Genomic DNA, 16,790 nt, shown 5'->3' on the forward strand with positions numbered 1-16,790 from the left:
TTTTTACTTGCTTAGCTTTCAGGTCATAGCCTACCTGTCATATTCAGGAAAGACCTTCATTTAGATCCTGTCATACTTTGTCTTCATGGGCTTGTCGTCATTGTGATTGCACCTGTGTTATGTGATTCTTGTTTATAATCTCTCCCCTATAGACCCTAAGCCCCATGAAGATCAGGGGCCATCATTGTCTTGTTCCCTGCTCTATCTTGAGCACCGGACCCAGTGCTATAATGATTATTAGGAATGTCATAAAGGATTCCTTTCATGAAAAATGATTGAACTGGACCAGCGGTTTTCAACCATTAGTTACTGCCCTCAGAAACCTTATTTCTAGCTATGTACCTGCTCCCTAAAATGTATACACATATGCAAACACCAGCTAATTTCAGGGACATACTTGGACTGGAGGTTAAAGGTTCCTAGGTTAGGCTGAATGGTAATTAAGCCTCCTTCTAACTCTGTAGTTCAGCGATCATGCCCTCAGTTCTTGTAAGTAGAACTTATGAGTACTAATGTTGTCTTTCTTAAATGTATTACCTGTTCAGTAAATTTACCTTTTAAGTCACTGAAAATAAGATAATAAGATCAGCTGTAAAAATTAACTTGAAATACAAAAATGCATTTGTTCTCCCTAAATTATTTGTGTATAATACTTAAAATTTTTTAACTGCTTTAGAGCCTAAGTATATAAATGAGGGGAAAAGTGTAGATGTTGTTTACAAAGATTTTTATCTATGCAAATAAACTTAAGGGAAACCAGAACTTTTTCAGTTTATAAGATCAAAGGACACTTTATTTCTCTGGGTTTGTTTGTTTTTAGAGACAAAGTCTTGCTCTGTTGCACAGGCTGGAGTGCAGTGGTGGGATCACAGTTCACAGAGCCTCAAATGCCTGGGCTTCAGTGACCCTCCCACCTCAGCCTCCCACATAGCTGGGACTACAGGCATGTGCCACCATGCCTGGCTAATTTTTGTACTTTTTGTAGAGTTTAGGTCTCAGTATGTTGCTCAGGTTGGTTTCAAACTCCTGGGATCAAGCAGTCATCCCACCTTGACCTCTGAAATGCTAGGATTTACAGACGTGAGCCACCATGGCCTGCCAGTTTCACTGTTTTCTGTTGGGGTTTTTTGTTCTATGTGTCGGTTTGCTTTTACAGTTCCCTGAGGAAATCCTGTGTCACAGTTCCTGATGTACCCTATTTCCTATGTACTTTTCTTCTAACTAATAATGTTACATTACCCACTTTTACGCTTTTCTTTTTCCATTAACCCTGAATTGTCAGACAATAAGCCCCAATAAGAGCTTACTTTGATACGAGACTTCAGGAAACATCCATCTCACTCTAGTCACATTTCCTCTGTGTTGTGTCATCCTGCTACTACTTCTTCCTTTTTTTTTTTTTTGTAATCCTGCTACTTCTAAGGAACTTGGAATGTAACACGCTGTCTGCTTTAGTTTCTCAATAAAGTGTTCTCTCCTTTCTTTACAGGTACTGGAAAACTGGGCTTCTCTTTTGTGAGAATCACAGCTCTTATGGTGTCTTGTAATCGTTTGTGGGTGGGGACAGGAAATGGTGTCATTATCTCCATCCCATTGACAGAAAGTAAGTATATTTTTAGATAACTGCCATGGGTCAAATAGCAGAATTATAGGAAATAGTTATGTCTGGAATTCAAATCTGTGTTAGCTCAGAAAATCAGTGATGGCAAAGATCTAGCTATTGTTACTTCACTCAATGAAACTTATAAATTCTAGGAAAATAAGTTTTCATGTATCAAGACTAGTAGTCATAATTAAAGGTTTTTCCTTGTGAAAACGTTTTCACAGTTCAGGAATCACGGTCCTATTTCATCTTTGAAATAGAAGTTAAAGTCCGTTTCTCTTAAGCCTTATTATACCATTGTCCAAAAATACTACCTAGCATCCATTCTAGTTTTTCATATCTCCTTAGCAGGTAGTTTAGTATATTCCATTTGTCTTATTTGAAGTTTAAAAAAAGTTGTGGAAGAAGTTTCTCAGGAGTTCAGCAAGCCTTTCCATCTATCTTCTATTTTAAAAGAATGTGATTTATTGTTTTTATGAGTAAAATATACCTTGTGTGTTTCTCATACAATGTTCCATTACATTAATCATCCATTAAGTAAATGTTTTTGTGTTGCAAAATTCATGGCAGGGAATGGTTTAAAAGCAAATACTGTAAGTCTATAAAATACATTAATAAATATACACTTCAGAGTCACCCTTTTTTCAGGCCAGAGGAGGGAGAAAGACTAGAAGGTATTTCAGAAGTCTTTAAAAGAACCCAAGGTTTCAATCCCAGCTGTTTTTTCTGCAGTTACTTATAAATCATATTTAGACCTCTCCTTATATCCTAAGAGATTCCAGGATCCCCTAGAGTTCATTTCAGTTCTTTGTAAGAGTTTCATTTTAGCATAGTTACTGGAACAGGATTTCTTTTTAAAAACACAGAGAGAGAGAAATAAAGGAGAAATTTTAGCATTTAGGAAATGCTGCACATTGAGTTCTTAGTGTTTTGATTTAGATTCGCTAAAGTTGCTTTATTATTTAAAAAAAAAAAAAAAAAAACTACCATAAATCAGAATTTCCTTTTTGAGCAGAGATTCTATAGAAGGCTTGGGAAGAACTTTATGTATTACTTGGTATTATGCCAAGTGGGATCTTGTTATTTTCGTTAGAGGCTTTGAGTGCCAGTTTTGCCAGATAGAAGACGCTGAGAGTGGTGGCTCACAGTAATTCTCTCCTCCCTGTCGTGCACCTCTCCATGTCCCCTTTCCTCCTTTCTCACTTTAGCTGTAATCCTCCACCAGGGACGTTTACTGGGGCTGAGGGGTAAGTGCAGATCCTGAACCAAGCTCTTCTTCCTGGCTTCTAATAGCCACTGTAAGGCTGTTACCACTCCTCTAGAATACCCTCTTGAATGTTCCTAAATGTCATCCACTTGCAGTCACTGCATTGCAGCAGGTGTCTTTTTTTTTTTTTTTTTTTTAATGTTTGTTACATGGCCACCAAACTGCTCAGCAGCTTAGTCTATTTATCATCTTTTGTTGCAGCTGAACTTTCTTTCAGACTTTGTTTTCCTTCCAGTATAAACATGAAACATCTCTTAAAGCTGTCATTAATTTACATCGTTTACTCTTGTTACCAATCATATTTCTTTCATTTACTTACTCGCCCATGGAATGGGGATGTTTTGTGAGTCTGGTCTTTTACAGTAACGCAGCACACCATCAGTCTGATATCAATAAAAGCTGCTCTATTGTAGTGGCTGGATTCTTGTAAGCACAGCTTTTTACCACCCCCCTCAAGGGAAATATTCTTACTGCGAGGGAGAAAAATCAGAACATAAACTATAAAGAAAGACTTTATTTGAAAATATACCCATTTACTTTAAACTGTATAATGTTTAGTTTTCTAACATGGGCATTAAAAACAAAACAAGAAACAACTAAGATTCAAATTTGTTTTCTTGTTTTTAACTAAAATTACCTTTTAAATGAATAGATGTGTTTAAAAAATAAGCTTACTTATTGCTAGACTGGCAAAATCCCCTACTCCATTTACTGAGGTACTTAAAAATAACTAGCATGCTGTATCTCTTTTTTTCCCAGCTTTGTCTTGAATTGGCATTGCCATCCTTGTTTTATCTCAACTGGCTGTAGTTTTTAGATAATATCATAAGGATTAACCAGTAACCTCTTACATCCATTACTATTTTCTAGGGGAAAATATTTGGTGTTTGGTTTTTCTGTTGCAGCAAATAAAACCTCAGGTGTACCGGGAAATCGTCCTGGAAGTGTAATCCGCGTATATGGTGATGAAAACAGTGATAAAGTGACTCCAGGGACATTTATACCCTATTGTTCAATGGCACATGCTCAGCTTTGCTTCCATGGGCACCGGGATGCTGTGAAATTCTTTGTGGCAGTCCCAGGTATGTTAGATTATTCTGTTGAGATGTTCCATGTAATTGTCTCTCTTCTGTCATCTCTTGGTTCCACTACCTAATAGTCTAAGGCTAAGTACTCGAATTGCAGGTAATTTCAATATATACGAAGGAAGTTCTGCAATGGAGGTGTGAGTAAGGTGGTATAGGGATACTTGAATGAAGTTATTCTGGAATATCTCTCCCACCCCTAAAGACAAATTTGTTGATTTTTCTTTAGGAGACTTGCTTACTTTTGAAAAGCAGTAGTATTATTTTATCATCGTGGATTGCCAAAAATGGTCTTGACCTAATAAGAGAAATCACTAGAAAGAAGCTTCTATCATCAAGGCTGCATGGAGGAAGAGAGAATGCACTCTGGTACCTTTAGCAGCTTAACAGTAAAAAGCAGTGGACTAGGAGGCCTGGGGGTCTGGGCCTTGTGTCTCTGCCACTAACCTCGAGCAAGTCACTTAACCTCAGAGACTAATTTCCTCACTCCTAGGTGGATGTGATTAATATCTGCTCTGCCTACTTCATTTGTTATGTAAATTAATGAAAATGCTACTGGGAGCTACAAAGCACCACCCAGACAAAAGGTGGTAGTGATGATGTCCAGTGAAAAATGAAAAATTATCCATTGACAATACTAAAGTGATGTTACTGACCATCTCTAAGCAGGACCCATGTTTTGAATTCTTTTTTTTTCCCATAAGAGGCAAGTTTAGGAGCTAGGCAAAGTTCAAATCTGACTTTGCCCCACCAACTAACTGTGTGATGTAGAAATAGCAGTGTCTTAGTATATTAGTCAGGGTTCTCCAGAGAAACAGAACCAGCAGGATGCGCGCGTATGTGCGTGTGAGGAGAGAGACATCCTAAGAAATTGGATCACACAATTGTGGGGACTCGCAGGTCTGAAATCTGCAGGGCAGACTGGCAGGCTGGAGACCCCGGGAAGAGTGGATATTGCAGTCCAAATCTGAAAGCAGTCTGGAGGCAACATTTCTCTTTCCTTGGGATTCCTCAGTCTTTTTCTCCTAAGGCTTTCAGCTGGTTAGATGAGGCCCACCCACACTGTGGTGCATAATCAGCTTTACTCAAAGTCTATTGTTTTAAATGTTAATCATATCTAAAGAAGACTCACAATGATATCTAGACTGGTGTTTGACCAAATATCTGGGTACCGAGCTAACAAGTCAAATTACTCATCATACTTATTTTCCCAAGGGTCTTCCAAAGAGTAAATGATTATATGTACATGGGGCAAGGGCTACCCTAAGCAATTATTCAGTTATTCTTAACAACAGTGATAATGAGCTTTCTGAAACCTCATTTGTACATTTTATATATTTGTGTAGTCATTTGCTTCCTAGAAATGGGATTGCTGGTAACAGTGTTTCTCTTGCTTAAAAAAAAAAAAAGAAATATCACAGAGTCCCCTTTAAATCTCCTTTGTATCCCACTCTAATCCCATTCTCCTCTCCTTTTCCTCTCCATTGGTAACCACTATCTTGAAGTTGATGCATATCCTCTTGCCCATGTTTTTGTATTTTTATTATGTTTGAATGTATTTGTAAACAAAGTATGATTGTTTTGTGGTTTTGGACTTTACATGTTAAATGTTGTGCTTCATATGTATGCTTCTACAACTTTCTTCTCATTTTTTGAGATTTATCAATGTTCATACATAAAAGTCTAGTTTATTCATTTAACTGATATTCTTATATCTGCATAAAAGTGCTACATTTTATTCATTCTTCTGTTGGTGGACCTCTAGGCTTCTTCCCTTTCTTTTTTCACTATTAAAAACAGTACTGAAGCGGACCTTCTTGTGTGCATGTGCAAGAATTTTCTGTTGGATATAAATCCAAAAGTGGAATTAGCAACATGGTTGTTGTGAGGCCAGTTGGCCCTAAAAATTAAACCATTCTGGTTGGCCTTATCAGTAATACCACTGTGCTCTTGCTTCTGTGGCAGAGCTAACTCGTCTACCAACAGAAGTCATTTCTGCAGTGCTTGATTTCTTCCAAAGTATAATTGAGTAATGCATGAATGAATCCCTGTGGGGATACATCAGACTATCCTATCCACTTTCAACATACATTAATTTTGTTACAGTGTGTCGCATTAATGACTGTCCACCTAGCTCCTGGAGGCACTGTCTGTGTAGTTTGACCAAAGGACAGCAGATTCTGACAAGGAAAAAAATCCCACAATTAAATCTTGCTAAGAGGAATGGCTTAGAGATTGCTCATTTGTTCATAGTGTGAATAGTAAAGGTTTCTCTCCTTCTACTATTTCACACTCAAGGATTCTACCTTAGAACTTAAACTTTAAAAGAAACAGCACATTTACTAGTAATTGTGTTTGCATAATCTAAATTAAAAATAACCTGTACTTTCCTTAAATATGAGAGGAAAGCCATAGATTTGAAATAAATTTAAATGTTAATGATGACAATGCAAACTCATAGGGCTTAAGTTGAAGACTTTTCTCAGTCTCTTACACAAATAAGCACGTTCCTTTTCAAGGGAGAGACTTTCTCCACTGTCTTTCAGATCAAAAGATATAGACTATAATAGTTTGTTTGCAGCAGGTAGGCTGAGTGTGGTGGCTCACACCTGTAATTCCACAACTTGGAAGTCAAGGCAAGAGGATCACTTGAGCCCAGGAGTTTGAGACCAGCCTGGGCAAACATAGCAAGACTTCATTAAAAATTTTTAAGAGACCAGGCATGGTAACTCATGCCTGTAATCCCAGTACTTTGGGAGGCCTAGGTGGGTGGATCACTTGAGGTCACGATTTCGAGACCAGCCTGACCAACATGGTGAAACCCCATCTCTACTAAAATACAAAAATTAACCAGGTGTGGTGGCAGGCACCTGTAATCGCAACTAATCGCTTGAACCCCAGAGGCACAGGTTGCAGTGAGGTGAGATCGCGCCGTTGCACTCCAACCTGGGCAACAAGAGCAAAACTCTGTCTCAAAAAAATAATAATAATAGAATAGTTTGGGCTGGTGCGGTGGCTCACGTCTGTAATTCCAGCACTTTGGGAGGCCGAGGCAGGCAGATCATGAGGTCCGGAGGTCTAGACCATCCTGGCTAACACAGTGAAACTCTGTCTTTACTGAAAATACAAAAAATTAGCCGGGTGTGGTGGCATGCGCTTGTAGTCCCAGCCACTCAGGATTTGAGGCAGGAGAATCACTTGAACCCGGGAGGCAGAGGTTGCAGTGAGCCAAGATCATGCCACCGCACTCCAGCCTGAGCAACAAAGCGAGACTCCGTCTCAAAAAAAAAAAAAAAAGTAGTTTGAAGCAGGCAGCTAAGACCCACCTTGCCATGCATATATCTCATACTGGTTTTGGGGCCTATTCCTGCTTTGTTACAAAATTGCTTTACTTAGATTTTCAAATTGGTTTTTTGTTTGTTTGTTTGTTTGTTTTTTAGAGACAAGGTCTTGCTCTGTCGCCCAGGCTGGAGTACAGTGGCGCATCAAAGCTCACTGCAACATTGAACTCCTGGGCTCAAGTGATCTTTCTGCCTTAACCTCCCAAGAAGCCAGGACTACAGGCGCACACCACCATACCTGGCTAACTCTTTTTGTAGAGATGAGGCCTTACTATATTTGCCAGGCTGGTCCCAATCTCCTGGCCTGAAGTGATTCTCCCACTTTGGCCTCTCAAAGGCATGAGCCACCATGCCCAGCCTCAAATTGGGTTCTTAAAATCTTCATATAAATGTTTTCTGATCATGGATAGCCTTCTAGCTTCCCCAGTATTTGGTTATTAGAATATATTTACCTTTTTGTTTAACTCTAAAAATATTAAAAAGAAAAAAAAACCAGCCTCCCTTCTGTAATAAGTAATATTCACTTTTGTTTCTGTATAAAACAGGTCAAGTCATCAGCCCACAAAGTAGCAGTAGTGGCACGGATCTGACAGGTGACAAAGCAGGGCCATCTGCACAGGAGCCTGGTAGTCAGATGCCCTTGAAGTCTATGCTTGTCATCAGTGGAGGAGAGGGCTACATCGACTTCCGAATGGGTACGTCATTGGTTCTGGGAGCTCAGTGTGCGCTGTGTGCTATGACTTGGGTTTACTCCCAAAGTAAATAAGAAACCACTCTGATAATAATTCATAAAAGGTTCTCTTCTAGCTCTTTACATAGGAAAGAATTTCATGTTTTTTGTTTTTTTCTTTTTGGTATTTCTTCTTTTTTTTTTTTTTTTTTTTTTTTGCGATGAAGTCTCACGCTTTCACCCAGGCTGGAGTGCAGTGGCGTGATCTCAGCTCACTGCAATCTCTGCCTCGAGGTTCAAGTGATTCTCCTGCTTCAGCTTCCCAGGTAGCCGGAATTACAGACGTGCACCACCACACCCGGATAGTTTTTGTATTTTTAGTAGAGATGAGGTTTCACCATGTTGGCCAGGCCAGTCTCAAACTCCTGACTTCAAGTAATCCACCCTCCTTGGCCTCCCAGCTGGGATTACAAGCCTGAGCCACCGCACCCGGCCCTTGGTATTTCTTTTCATACCAAAATGTATTGTTTGAAAGGAGCATTAGAAATAGCAGGATGTGGTCAATGTTAAGTTTTATGTGAAAAGCGTAAGATTTAGGGTCAGAAGGCCTTGGACAAGTCATTCAACCTCCTAGAGCCTCGGTTTTCTAACTGGCAAAATGGAGAAATAATAATATTTCTTAAAGTGTTGTTTGTGTCAAAACAACTTAATTTGTTCATTTTCTTAACAACAAATATGTTATTATATTATTATATATTATATTAAACACATAGTGCTCAATTGAGCACCTACTGTGTACCTGTCAGTCTTAAACTGGAGATGCAGAAACAAATCAGACAAAGCCTTCATCTAATAGATTATAGAACAGTGCAGAGATAGAGACATGTTAATAAATGAAAATGTTACTGATGCTCTGGTGGTGAGTAGTCAGTTCTTTCCAAGGGGAGGGAGAGAAGGAAGTCAAGAAATGATGCTTGAAGTGACTCAGCGCTGCACAGTCTTAGCCCAGAGGGTCAGGTTGGGGAATGGGGTGGGGAGGACCAGGGATTGGCACTCCGAGGTAGGAGAGTAGCTTGGCCAAAGGTTTAGAGATATGAAACCATCTTAATGGAAGAAAAACTATTTTAAAATGACAAGAGCGTGGAGTAGAAGAAAGTATGAATTTCTTGTCAAAAGGGAGGGAGGGACCGGAGTATGGGAGGCCTTTACATACCAGATTAAGAAGATTGTACTTTATCTTTCAAGCAAAAGAGAACTATAGGAGCAATGTGATTAGAGTTGTGTGAAGGAGGTTTAAGACTAGACGTTGGGAAATGAGTTGGGAACAAGTGAATATCCAAGAAAGGTAGTAACAGTGGGAACCGATAAGAAGCATGATGGGAATGTGGGGAAACAGGGAATGGGCCATAGAGCTCAGGACTGTCAACAGGAGAAGCAGGTCTGGAGGGACGGAAAGAGGAGTCCAGTGCTAGTCATGTTGATCTTGAAGAGCGTAGTGGTGATTTAGGTGGGAAATTTCCACTGGGCTTCTGAATATACAGGTCCTCTATCTTAGGAGGGAGGGATTTGGGAGCTGTCCATGTGGAGTGGTACTAAAAGCCATGAGGGTTGGTGAGTTCACCCAGGGAGTTAAAGAAAAGTTTCCAGTGGCGAAACCCAGTCTCTAATAAAAATACAAAAATTAGCCGAGCGTGATGCCGTGTACCTGTAATCCCAGCTATTCAGGAGGCTAAGACAGGAGAATCGCTTGAACCTGGGAGGTGGAGGTTGCAGTAAGCCGAGATGTGGTGTCACTGCACTCCAGCCTGGGTGACAGAGTGAGACTCCATCTCAAAAAAAGATAAGAAAGAAAAAGGAAAGGTTCCAGGATAGAACCCTGAATTCATACTCCGTTTAAAGATTATTAGAGCTTATGGAGGGATCTGAGAAGGAATGGCCAAAGATATACAAAGAAAACATGGAGAATTGATGCTCATGAAAGAGTAGTGCTTTGTAAATTGTAAGACACTGTACCAATATGTTTATTTATTTGCTATAATTTTTCTTTTTTGAGACAGAGTCTCACACTCTGTCACCCAGGCTGGAGTGCAGTGGCAAGATCTTGGCTCACTGCAACCTCCACCTTCCGGGTTCAAGCAATTCTCGTACCTCAGCCTCCCAAGTAGCTGGGATTTCAGGCATGTGCCACCATGCCTGGTTAATTTTTGTATTTTTAGTAGAGATAGAGTTTCACCATGTTGGCCAAGCTGGTCTCAAACTCCTGGCCTCAAACAGTCCACCTGCCTCAGCCTCCCAAAGTGCTGGGATTACATGCGTGAGCCACCACACCCAGCTTATTTGCTATACGTAAACTGATCCCTTGGACTCACCTAGAATCTCAGTGCTTCAAAAAGTTCCCAGACATAAGGCACTAGGTGGTTTGAGAGAAGATAATAATGTTGTAGATCAGTAACAAATACTTTAGATATGAATTCTGTAAAGGAATACAAAAAATTAGGGTCATTTAAATGACAGTGTGACAAATGTGATTAGTGTCACTAATATCTGATGCAAAAAGTTTGTTGACACTTTTAAGGGGGGAAGTCTGTTAGTGTTAACTTTAGAAATTGATTCCAGGGATGTCATCAAGAATGGAGTCATTTCAAAGTGTTTTGAGTAATTGACTATTGTTGAATTCCCTTTTATGAGAGGAATTGTTAGGGACTCACTTGGCTGGGGTGATTTTTGTAACTTTGTCTTGGAGTGCAGTATGGCAGTTGGAACCATACTGAGGAGTTAGTTAATAAAAACCTCTATGTGGTTTTTCCATTTCCACTAAAAATTCCTTCCATTTGTGGATCCTGAAAATAGAACAAAAATTGCTTAACCAGGTTTGGCAATATCTCTAGTTATTTCCAGCCCGAAAAACAGAACTTGTCTTTAGCATAGGCTAATTTTAATAGTGAATATACTGTTTTAAAAAAAATTGAATTTGATCTTTTTGGGGGGTCCATTTCCTTTTCCATTTCCTGTAATATTTTAACAGTGAGAAATTGATTCTAACAGTCCCATATTTTTCATGATTTAAATTTAAAACTTAAGCTGTAGAGACCCTAGCAGACAGGATAATTTTCTTACAAGTAAAATCTTCAAAACAACTCAGAAAAGAAATGCCAACAGCCTTTTGTCTCAGCCAGTTAATTTGTTATCATTGAAATTTTTTAAAATTTAAGAGCCAAACTTAATTTTTTTACCTTCTAACCACCTGGTTATGTTTCAATTCAGAGATGAGATTTTGTCCTGAGTGTTCTCCTCTCTCTAGTTTGATATTGCTGTGAAAAGGCCATTACAGAACTGGGTAAGGGAAAGTTTGGCCCGCAGAGAAAAATGCAGATATTTAGTGTTTTTTCTCTTCTGCTGTTTCTAGTCAACGGTATCAATATTTTCTTTTATCCAGCTGAAAATTCACATGGGGCACATTACAAAATTCTGTTAGATCAGTGGGATATATCTTTAGATCATGTGGTGTACATGTTTTTAGGATTCTGCTGAAGAATCCATTCCACTAGACAACTTTTCACTGGGTTGTGCCAAAATAACCCTGCTCTGTGACAACAGATACAATTGATGCAAGCTTGTATCGAGAAGTATCATATGCCCTGCACTGGGTCTTGTGGAGAGGAGTGTGGTGTACCCCACACTGGGCCTTGGAAGCCAGTGTCTGATCAGGACACCATGGATCACATTCATTCAACTGCCATGCGGAAGAACCCGTATCTTGGCTGCTACTCCAACCTCTGTTTCTTCTTTTCCATTATGCACTGTTAATTCATAACCTATCCTAAACTTGAAAATCATTGGAAGAAAAACCCAGTAGCTGATGAATCTGCCATCTGCAGTGCTGCAGGCTGATTATTTTAATTTCCATATGCTTGTATCAATTATCTTCAATTGGAGAATGTTACACCTGTCATTGATAATAAGTGCGAGTTATTTGGGTTTAGTTAGTTTGCTCTGTACCTGTGCTCACGCATTTTATAACACTATTTATTCTCAGTTCTTAGTTTGAAATAAATGAGAGTAGACTCTTCATTTTGGACGAACACAGAATTGCCTTCTTAGCTTCCCATATCTGGTACCATCAGTATGCAGACATATTGGGATGGCTTTTCAACATAGTATAGTGAACTCGATTTTATAAATACAGTCTGAAAAATGAATTAACCTTTTCTGAAGTCAAGCAGTGGCTTGGGTGAATAAGGGTGAGGATTCTGACTCATAGTATTTCTTTTACTGTTCACTCTCCTGTGAAAGCCAGACAAGTTTTGGGCATCTTGTTCATGGACTAACCACGAGCATTACATCTGACTCACATCGTTCTGTATTTTCTGTGCTCAGCCTAACTTGAGTCTTCTTATCATTCACCAGGTGATGAAGGTGGAGAATCAGAACTTCTTGGAGAGGATCTTCCACTTGAACCTTCTGTCACCAAAGCAGAAAGGAGTCACTTGATAGTGTGGCAAGTGATGTATGGCAGTGAGTGAGCCCACAGGAAACAGGTGGAGATGGGGAAGCCGTCTCTTCTGCATGGTTTATTTTCCCTCTATCCTTTTATTTAATGCTCTTTTGTGAGATAAGTTTCGCCACATAATGTGTGAGCATTTTTTCCTGTTAACTTTATATTACAAAATCCGTTCTACCATAACAATACAGAGGAGCTAGCTGTTTACTGCACCAGTGTTATAGGGAACTTCAGTGTATTATGAACAAATCAAAGAATGTTTACTTCTTGCAAACTGGTGAATTATAGAAAGCAATCTAGATGTGGTTTACTCTGCCACAGTCTAATATCATTCACTTCATTTGATAGGGTCACTTGTTAGCTGTCACTAATAATGGAATTAATGGGAAACACTTGATAAATGAAACTGTGCCATTAAATACAATAGCCGAGTTTTCCCCAGTATATTGTAAAATTGACACACACTAATAGAAGATGGATTATCAGGATTTATCTAAATGTTCCAAGAGGGTTAAAAGCTAACTGTAAATTACTTTAACTTTCACTTTCAAATCTGACAAATCTTGTTTATATGGTATATAAAACTTTGTTTTCATCAGATTTGGGGGGGTTTTATATTAAAGAAATTAAGACTACACTATTTAAATAAACGTTTCCTGTTTCTGACTTATTAGAGCTCTAAAGTTTATGAGGCCTACTACTCTGAATATTCTGATGGGTTTTTTTTGAGACCAGTCTCATTTTCATACTGACATGTCTGAAAGGTGTGTTACTTATAAAGCTTAAAACATACTCTGGGAAGCTTAGAAGATACTTCATCATGGGAGGATTTTTTAAAGGAAATGTGCTTTGTATTTCTTGTACCAGAGAATGGTGATGTTGATTGAGTTTTTTCCATGTGAAAAATGTACCTGTTTGCCAAATGTTCCTAGACTGCTCTTAGCCTGTTAATACAAGTAAAACTTTAGTGGGATGGAGTCTGGCCTAAGTACAGAATGAGAGATTTAATTAGAAAAGTTATTTTCTTTTGTTCTGTATCAAACTGCAGAACAGCTATATACTTGGTATTTTGTACATGAATAACATTTTAGCTTTTGTGCCCTTTTGAGCTTAAAGGGTTACCTTCAAAACTATGAAGGGGAAGAAGACAAAGCTAAGATACCACATAAAGTAAAAGTTGACATTACTTATTTTCATTCACAATGCCCATTAAAAAAAATAGGTTGGGCATGGTGGCTCATGCCTGTAATCCCAACACTTTAGGAGGCTGAGGCGAGTGGATTGCTTGAGCCCAGGAGTTCAAGACCAGCCTGGGCAACATGGCAAAACCCTGTCTCTACCAAAAAAACAAAACAAAACAAAACAAAATAAATTAGCTGGGTGTAGTGGTACATGCCTGTAGTCCCAGCTACTTGGGAGGCTAAGGTGGGAGGATCACCTGGGTCCAGGAGGTGGAGGTTGCAGTGAGCCTTGATAGCACCATTGCACTCCAGCCTGGGTGATGGAGCAAGACCCTGTCTCAAAACAGACAAACAAGCAAAAAATAGATTAAAGTCTGGATTTCACTGATTTTCTTGCTTAATAAGTTTTTTAAAACCACAATGCTGCAATTTTTTCTCTCTCAAGCTTCTTGAAAATGTGTGATTTACCCTTTTTTATCTATTACTCTAAGCAAAGCTAAATATAATTTTTTTTTTTTTTGAGATGGAGTCTGGCTGTGTTGCCCAGGCTGGAGTGCAGTGGCGTGATCTTAGCTCACTGCAACCTCCACCTCCCGGGTTCAAGTAGTTCTCCTGCCTCAGTCTCCCAAGTAGCTGGGATTACAGGTGTGTGCCACCATGTCCAGCGAATTTTTGTATTTTTAGTAGAGACAGGGTTTCACCACATTGGCCAGGCTGGTCTCAAACTCCTGACTTCAGATGATCCACTCGCCTTGGCCTCCCAAAGTGCTTGGATTACAGGTGTGAGCCCCCGCGCCCAGCCGAAACAAAGCTAAATGTAATTTTATGTACTGTTTTAACAGTATAAACCTATGGGATAAAGGCCCCCTAATCATCAGAAGGACTACTGAAAAGAAAAAGCAAACGTAGATGTCAAATTGTCTAATTATTCTTAAGTACCACTGATTTTTTTTTTCTGAACTGTTATACAAAGATGTCTGTAAAAAGTATACCAGTGGTTTTTATGCATATACATGATTAGATGATGAAATATATGGGATTTCATGAGCCAGAGGAGGCATTTGGATCCATTGGGCCACATGTGACTATAAGCACATTGTGTATACAATAAAATTGTAGCCACTCATGTATTAAAACTGTTTGGTAAAAGCTGTATTAAAAGAATAATCTTTTGCTTGAGCTACTTAGTCACTTTTTTTCAGGGCACCAGAACGTAGGCTACTTTTCCATAGCTTGTTTGCTATGTTTTTATTTCATCTTAAATCTGAGCCATTTTTGGCAATATCTTTTTAAAAATCATTATTAAACATTTATTGGAAATGTTGTATAGATTCACAAGAAAGAGACACCAAAGTGTTTGGGGATTTTAATCCCAAGAAGTAAACATCCCAGAGTCAGATCCCATTTGCTGTTGTTCAGCCATGTTTGTATGACTGAATGTAATTTAGGAAATCAGGAGTTAAAGATGAAAAATACAAACATGTAAAATGGTTGTAATTGCTTTTTTTGAACTTACTGGCTTTAACTTAAGTAATATAACTGTGTAGTTATTTTATCTAAAGATGTCAGATTATCTGTGGCCCTGTTAATTAACTGCAGGGACCAGAGAGAGGACAATAATGCCTGTATAATTTGCTTTAAAGGCTTGTCCTTATGTTTGTAATTTTGGTTAAATATTTTCTACAGATTGCTTCACTTCCCCTTTCCCCCAATAACAAGTTCATATTCTTGTAATGTTTACTTTGGTCAACGTGGTAACTTTTGGAAGAAAATGCCAAAATGTAAGCTTCTCACAAGCAGCAAAGGAATGTAACTAACTGCCTGTAGCTACCACATCAAGGGAAAGAAGAGGCTTCCGTACTTTGGGTTGGTCTCACCGTACAAAAAAAGAGTGTACCCCTATTGGAAGAAATAAGGGATACTTGAAGGTTTCTCATTTTGTTACACTTGGTTCATGTGCAAGGTTGAACCATATGAAACTGCCAGTGTTCAACCATTGCTGATCTGCAAAAGCGACAATATCATATGCCTCAACCTAATACTTACTTTTAAATGTGGGTTAAAATCTCTGTGAGGCAAAGGGATAATGTTCTCTAGGAACTCACTTTTGAGAGTATTTTTCTCTAACTCATGTGGATCTAAATTTTAAAAATAGGAATGAATCTCTTAATTGCAGCTTGTGGAGAGTGTAAAACATTTTGAGCACAACATGCAGCACATAACTTTTCAGATTGTGTTTGCATAGAAAAGGCTAAAATCAATTCTTTCAGTTACTGTATTGTTCATTTATTTTAAAGGTCTTCCTACATTTGAGACTAGACCCTTTAACATAGGCTGCCTTAGTAACAAAATAAAACAGATGTCTCATAAGATTAACTGTCCTAAAGAACATGTGTCTTGCAAATGCCATGGAACTGAATATTTATTTCCTTGTGAGTATTACGACCGTTACCAAAGGACTCAACCAGATTTGGGGCTCTTCTTAATTGATCATGTTCAGAAAGGGACTCATTTGGTCCCACTTTGTAACATGGGAAGAGTAGAAGAGAAAATTAAATGTGGAAATCATAAATGCTTTTCTAACAGGGTTATGCTATTCTGTAACACTAAATGTCTGTCTTTTCTCTTAAAAGATTAGGTTTTATTAATTTGTCATACATTTCTCAATATTTGAATATATCTTAACCATTTTATGTTCCAAATTCATTTTTTTGTCCAAGACATTCTATCAGAATTTTACTTGCCTCTATAATCTGAAAAATGGGTTCTAGAATGTCCCACTTGCTGTCTCTCAGAGGCTGAGCTTCATTTCTATGAGCAAAAAGCTCATTTAGCAATGTAGTTATTTCAGTATTTATTTCTATTATGGAATCCCTGGGGTTCAGAATGTAACTTTGTACATGAAATATATATAAATATGTATATGAACATGTATGAGGTCTAGTGTGTTTTGTTTTGTTTTGTTTTTACCGTTCCTGGGGATCTGAACTTGGTTTTTATTTGCAAGTCCAATAATCTTCCCCATCACACATGTCATTCCTGAGGTCCAGGACTGTTGCCATTTGGCACCAGCTGAAGGTGAGCAGTGGGGAACACTCATGCTGGTCGGCTTGGCTCACGTGTTCAGATGAGATTCAAGAAT

The 16,790-nt window shown here is 38.6% G+C and overlaps 1 protein-coding gene across 7 annotated transcripts in view; it reads left to right on the forward strand.

Annotated features, from left to right (window-relative positions):
* Positions 1-16,580, forward strand: part of LOC105472399 (sperm associated antigen 9) — a 165,851-nt gene extending 149,271 nt beyond the window's left edge. For 4 of the 7 annotated variants that reach the window (XM_011725612.3, XM_011725619.3, XM_071082952.1 and 1 more), the window contains 5 exons: positions 1,490-1,603; positions 2,812-2,850; positions 3,776-3,952; positions 7,842-7,991; positions 12,374-16,580. In XM_011725612.3, the coding sequence (XP_011723914.1) occupies positions 1,490-1,603; positions 2,812-2,850; positions 3,776-3,952; positions 7,842-7,991; positions 12,374-12,489 (596 nt within the window). In that variant the 3' untranslated portion in view covers positions 12,490-16,580. The remainder of the gene's footprint in view (positions 1-1,489; positions 1,604-2,811; positions 2,851-3,775; positions 3,953-7,841; positions 7,992-12,373) is intronic. The other 3 variants (XM_011725618.3, XM_011725622.3, XM_011725629.3) reach the window with 1 other exon arrangement.
* The last annotated feature ends 210 nt before the right edge of the window (positions 16,581-16,790 follow it).

The sequence above is a fragment of the Macaca nemestrina genome, chromosome 17 (genome assembly GCF_043159975.1).
Source record: "Macaca nemestrina isolate mMacNem1 chromosome 17, mMacNem.hap1, whole genome shotgun sequence".
Lineage (NCBI taxonomy): Eukaryota > Metazoa > Chordata > Mammalia > Primates > Cercopithecidae > Macaca > Macaca nemestrina.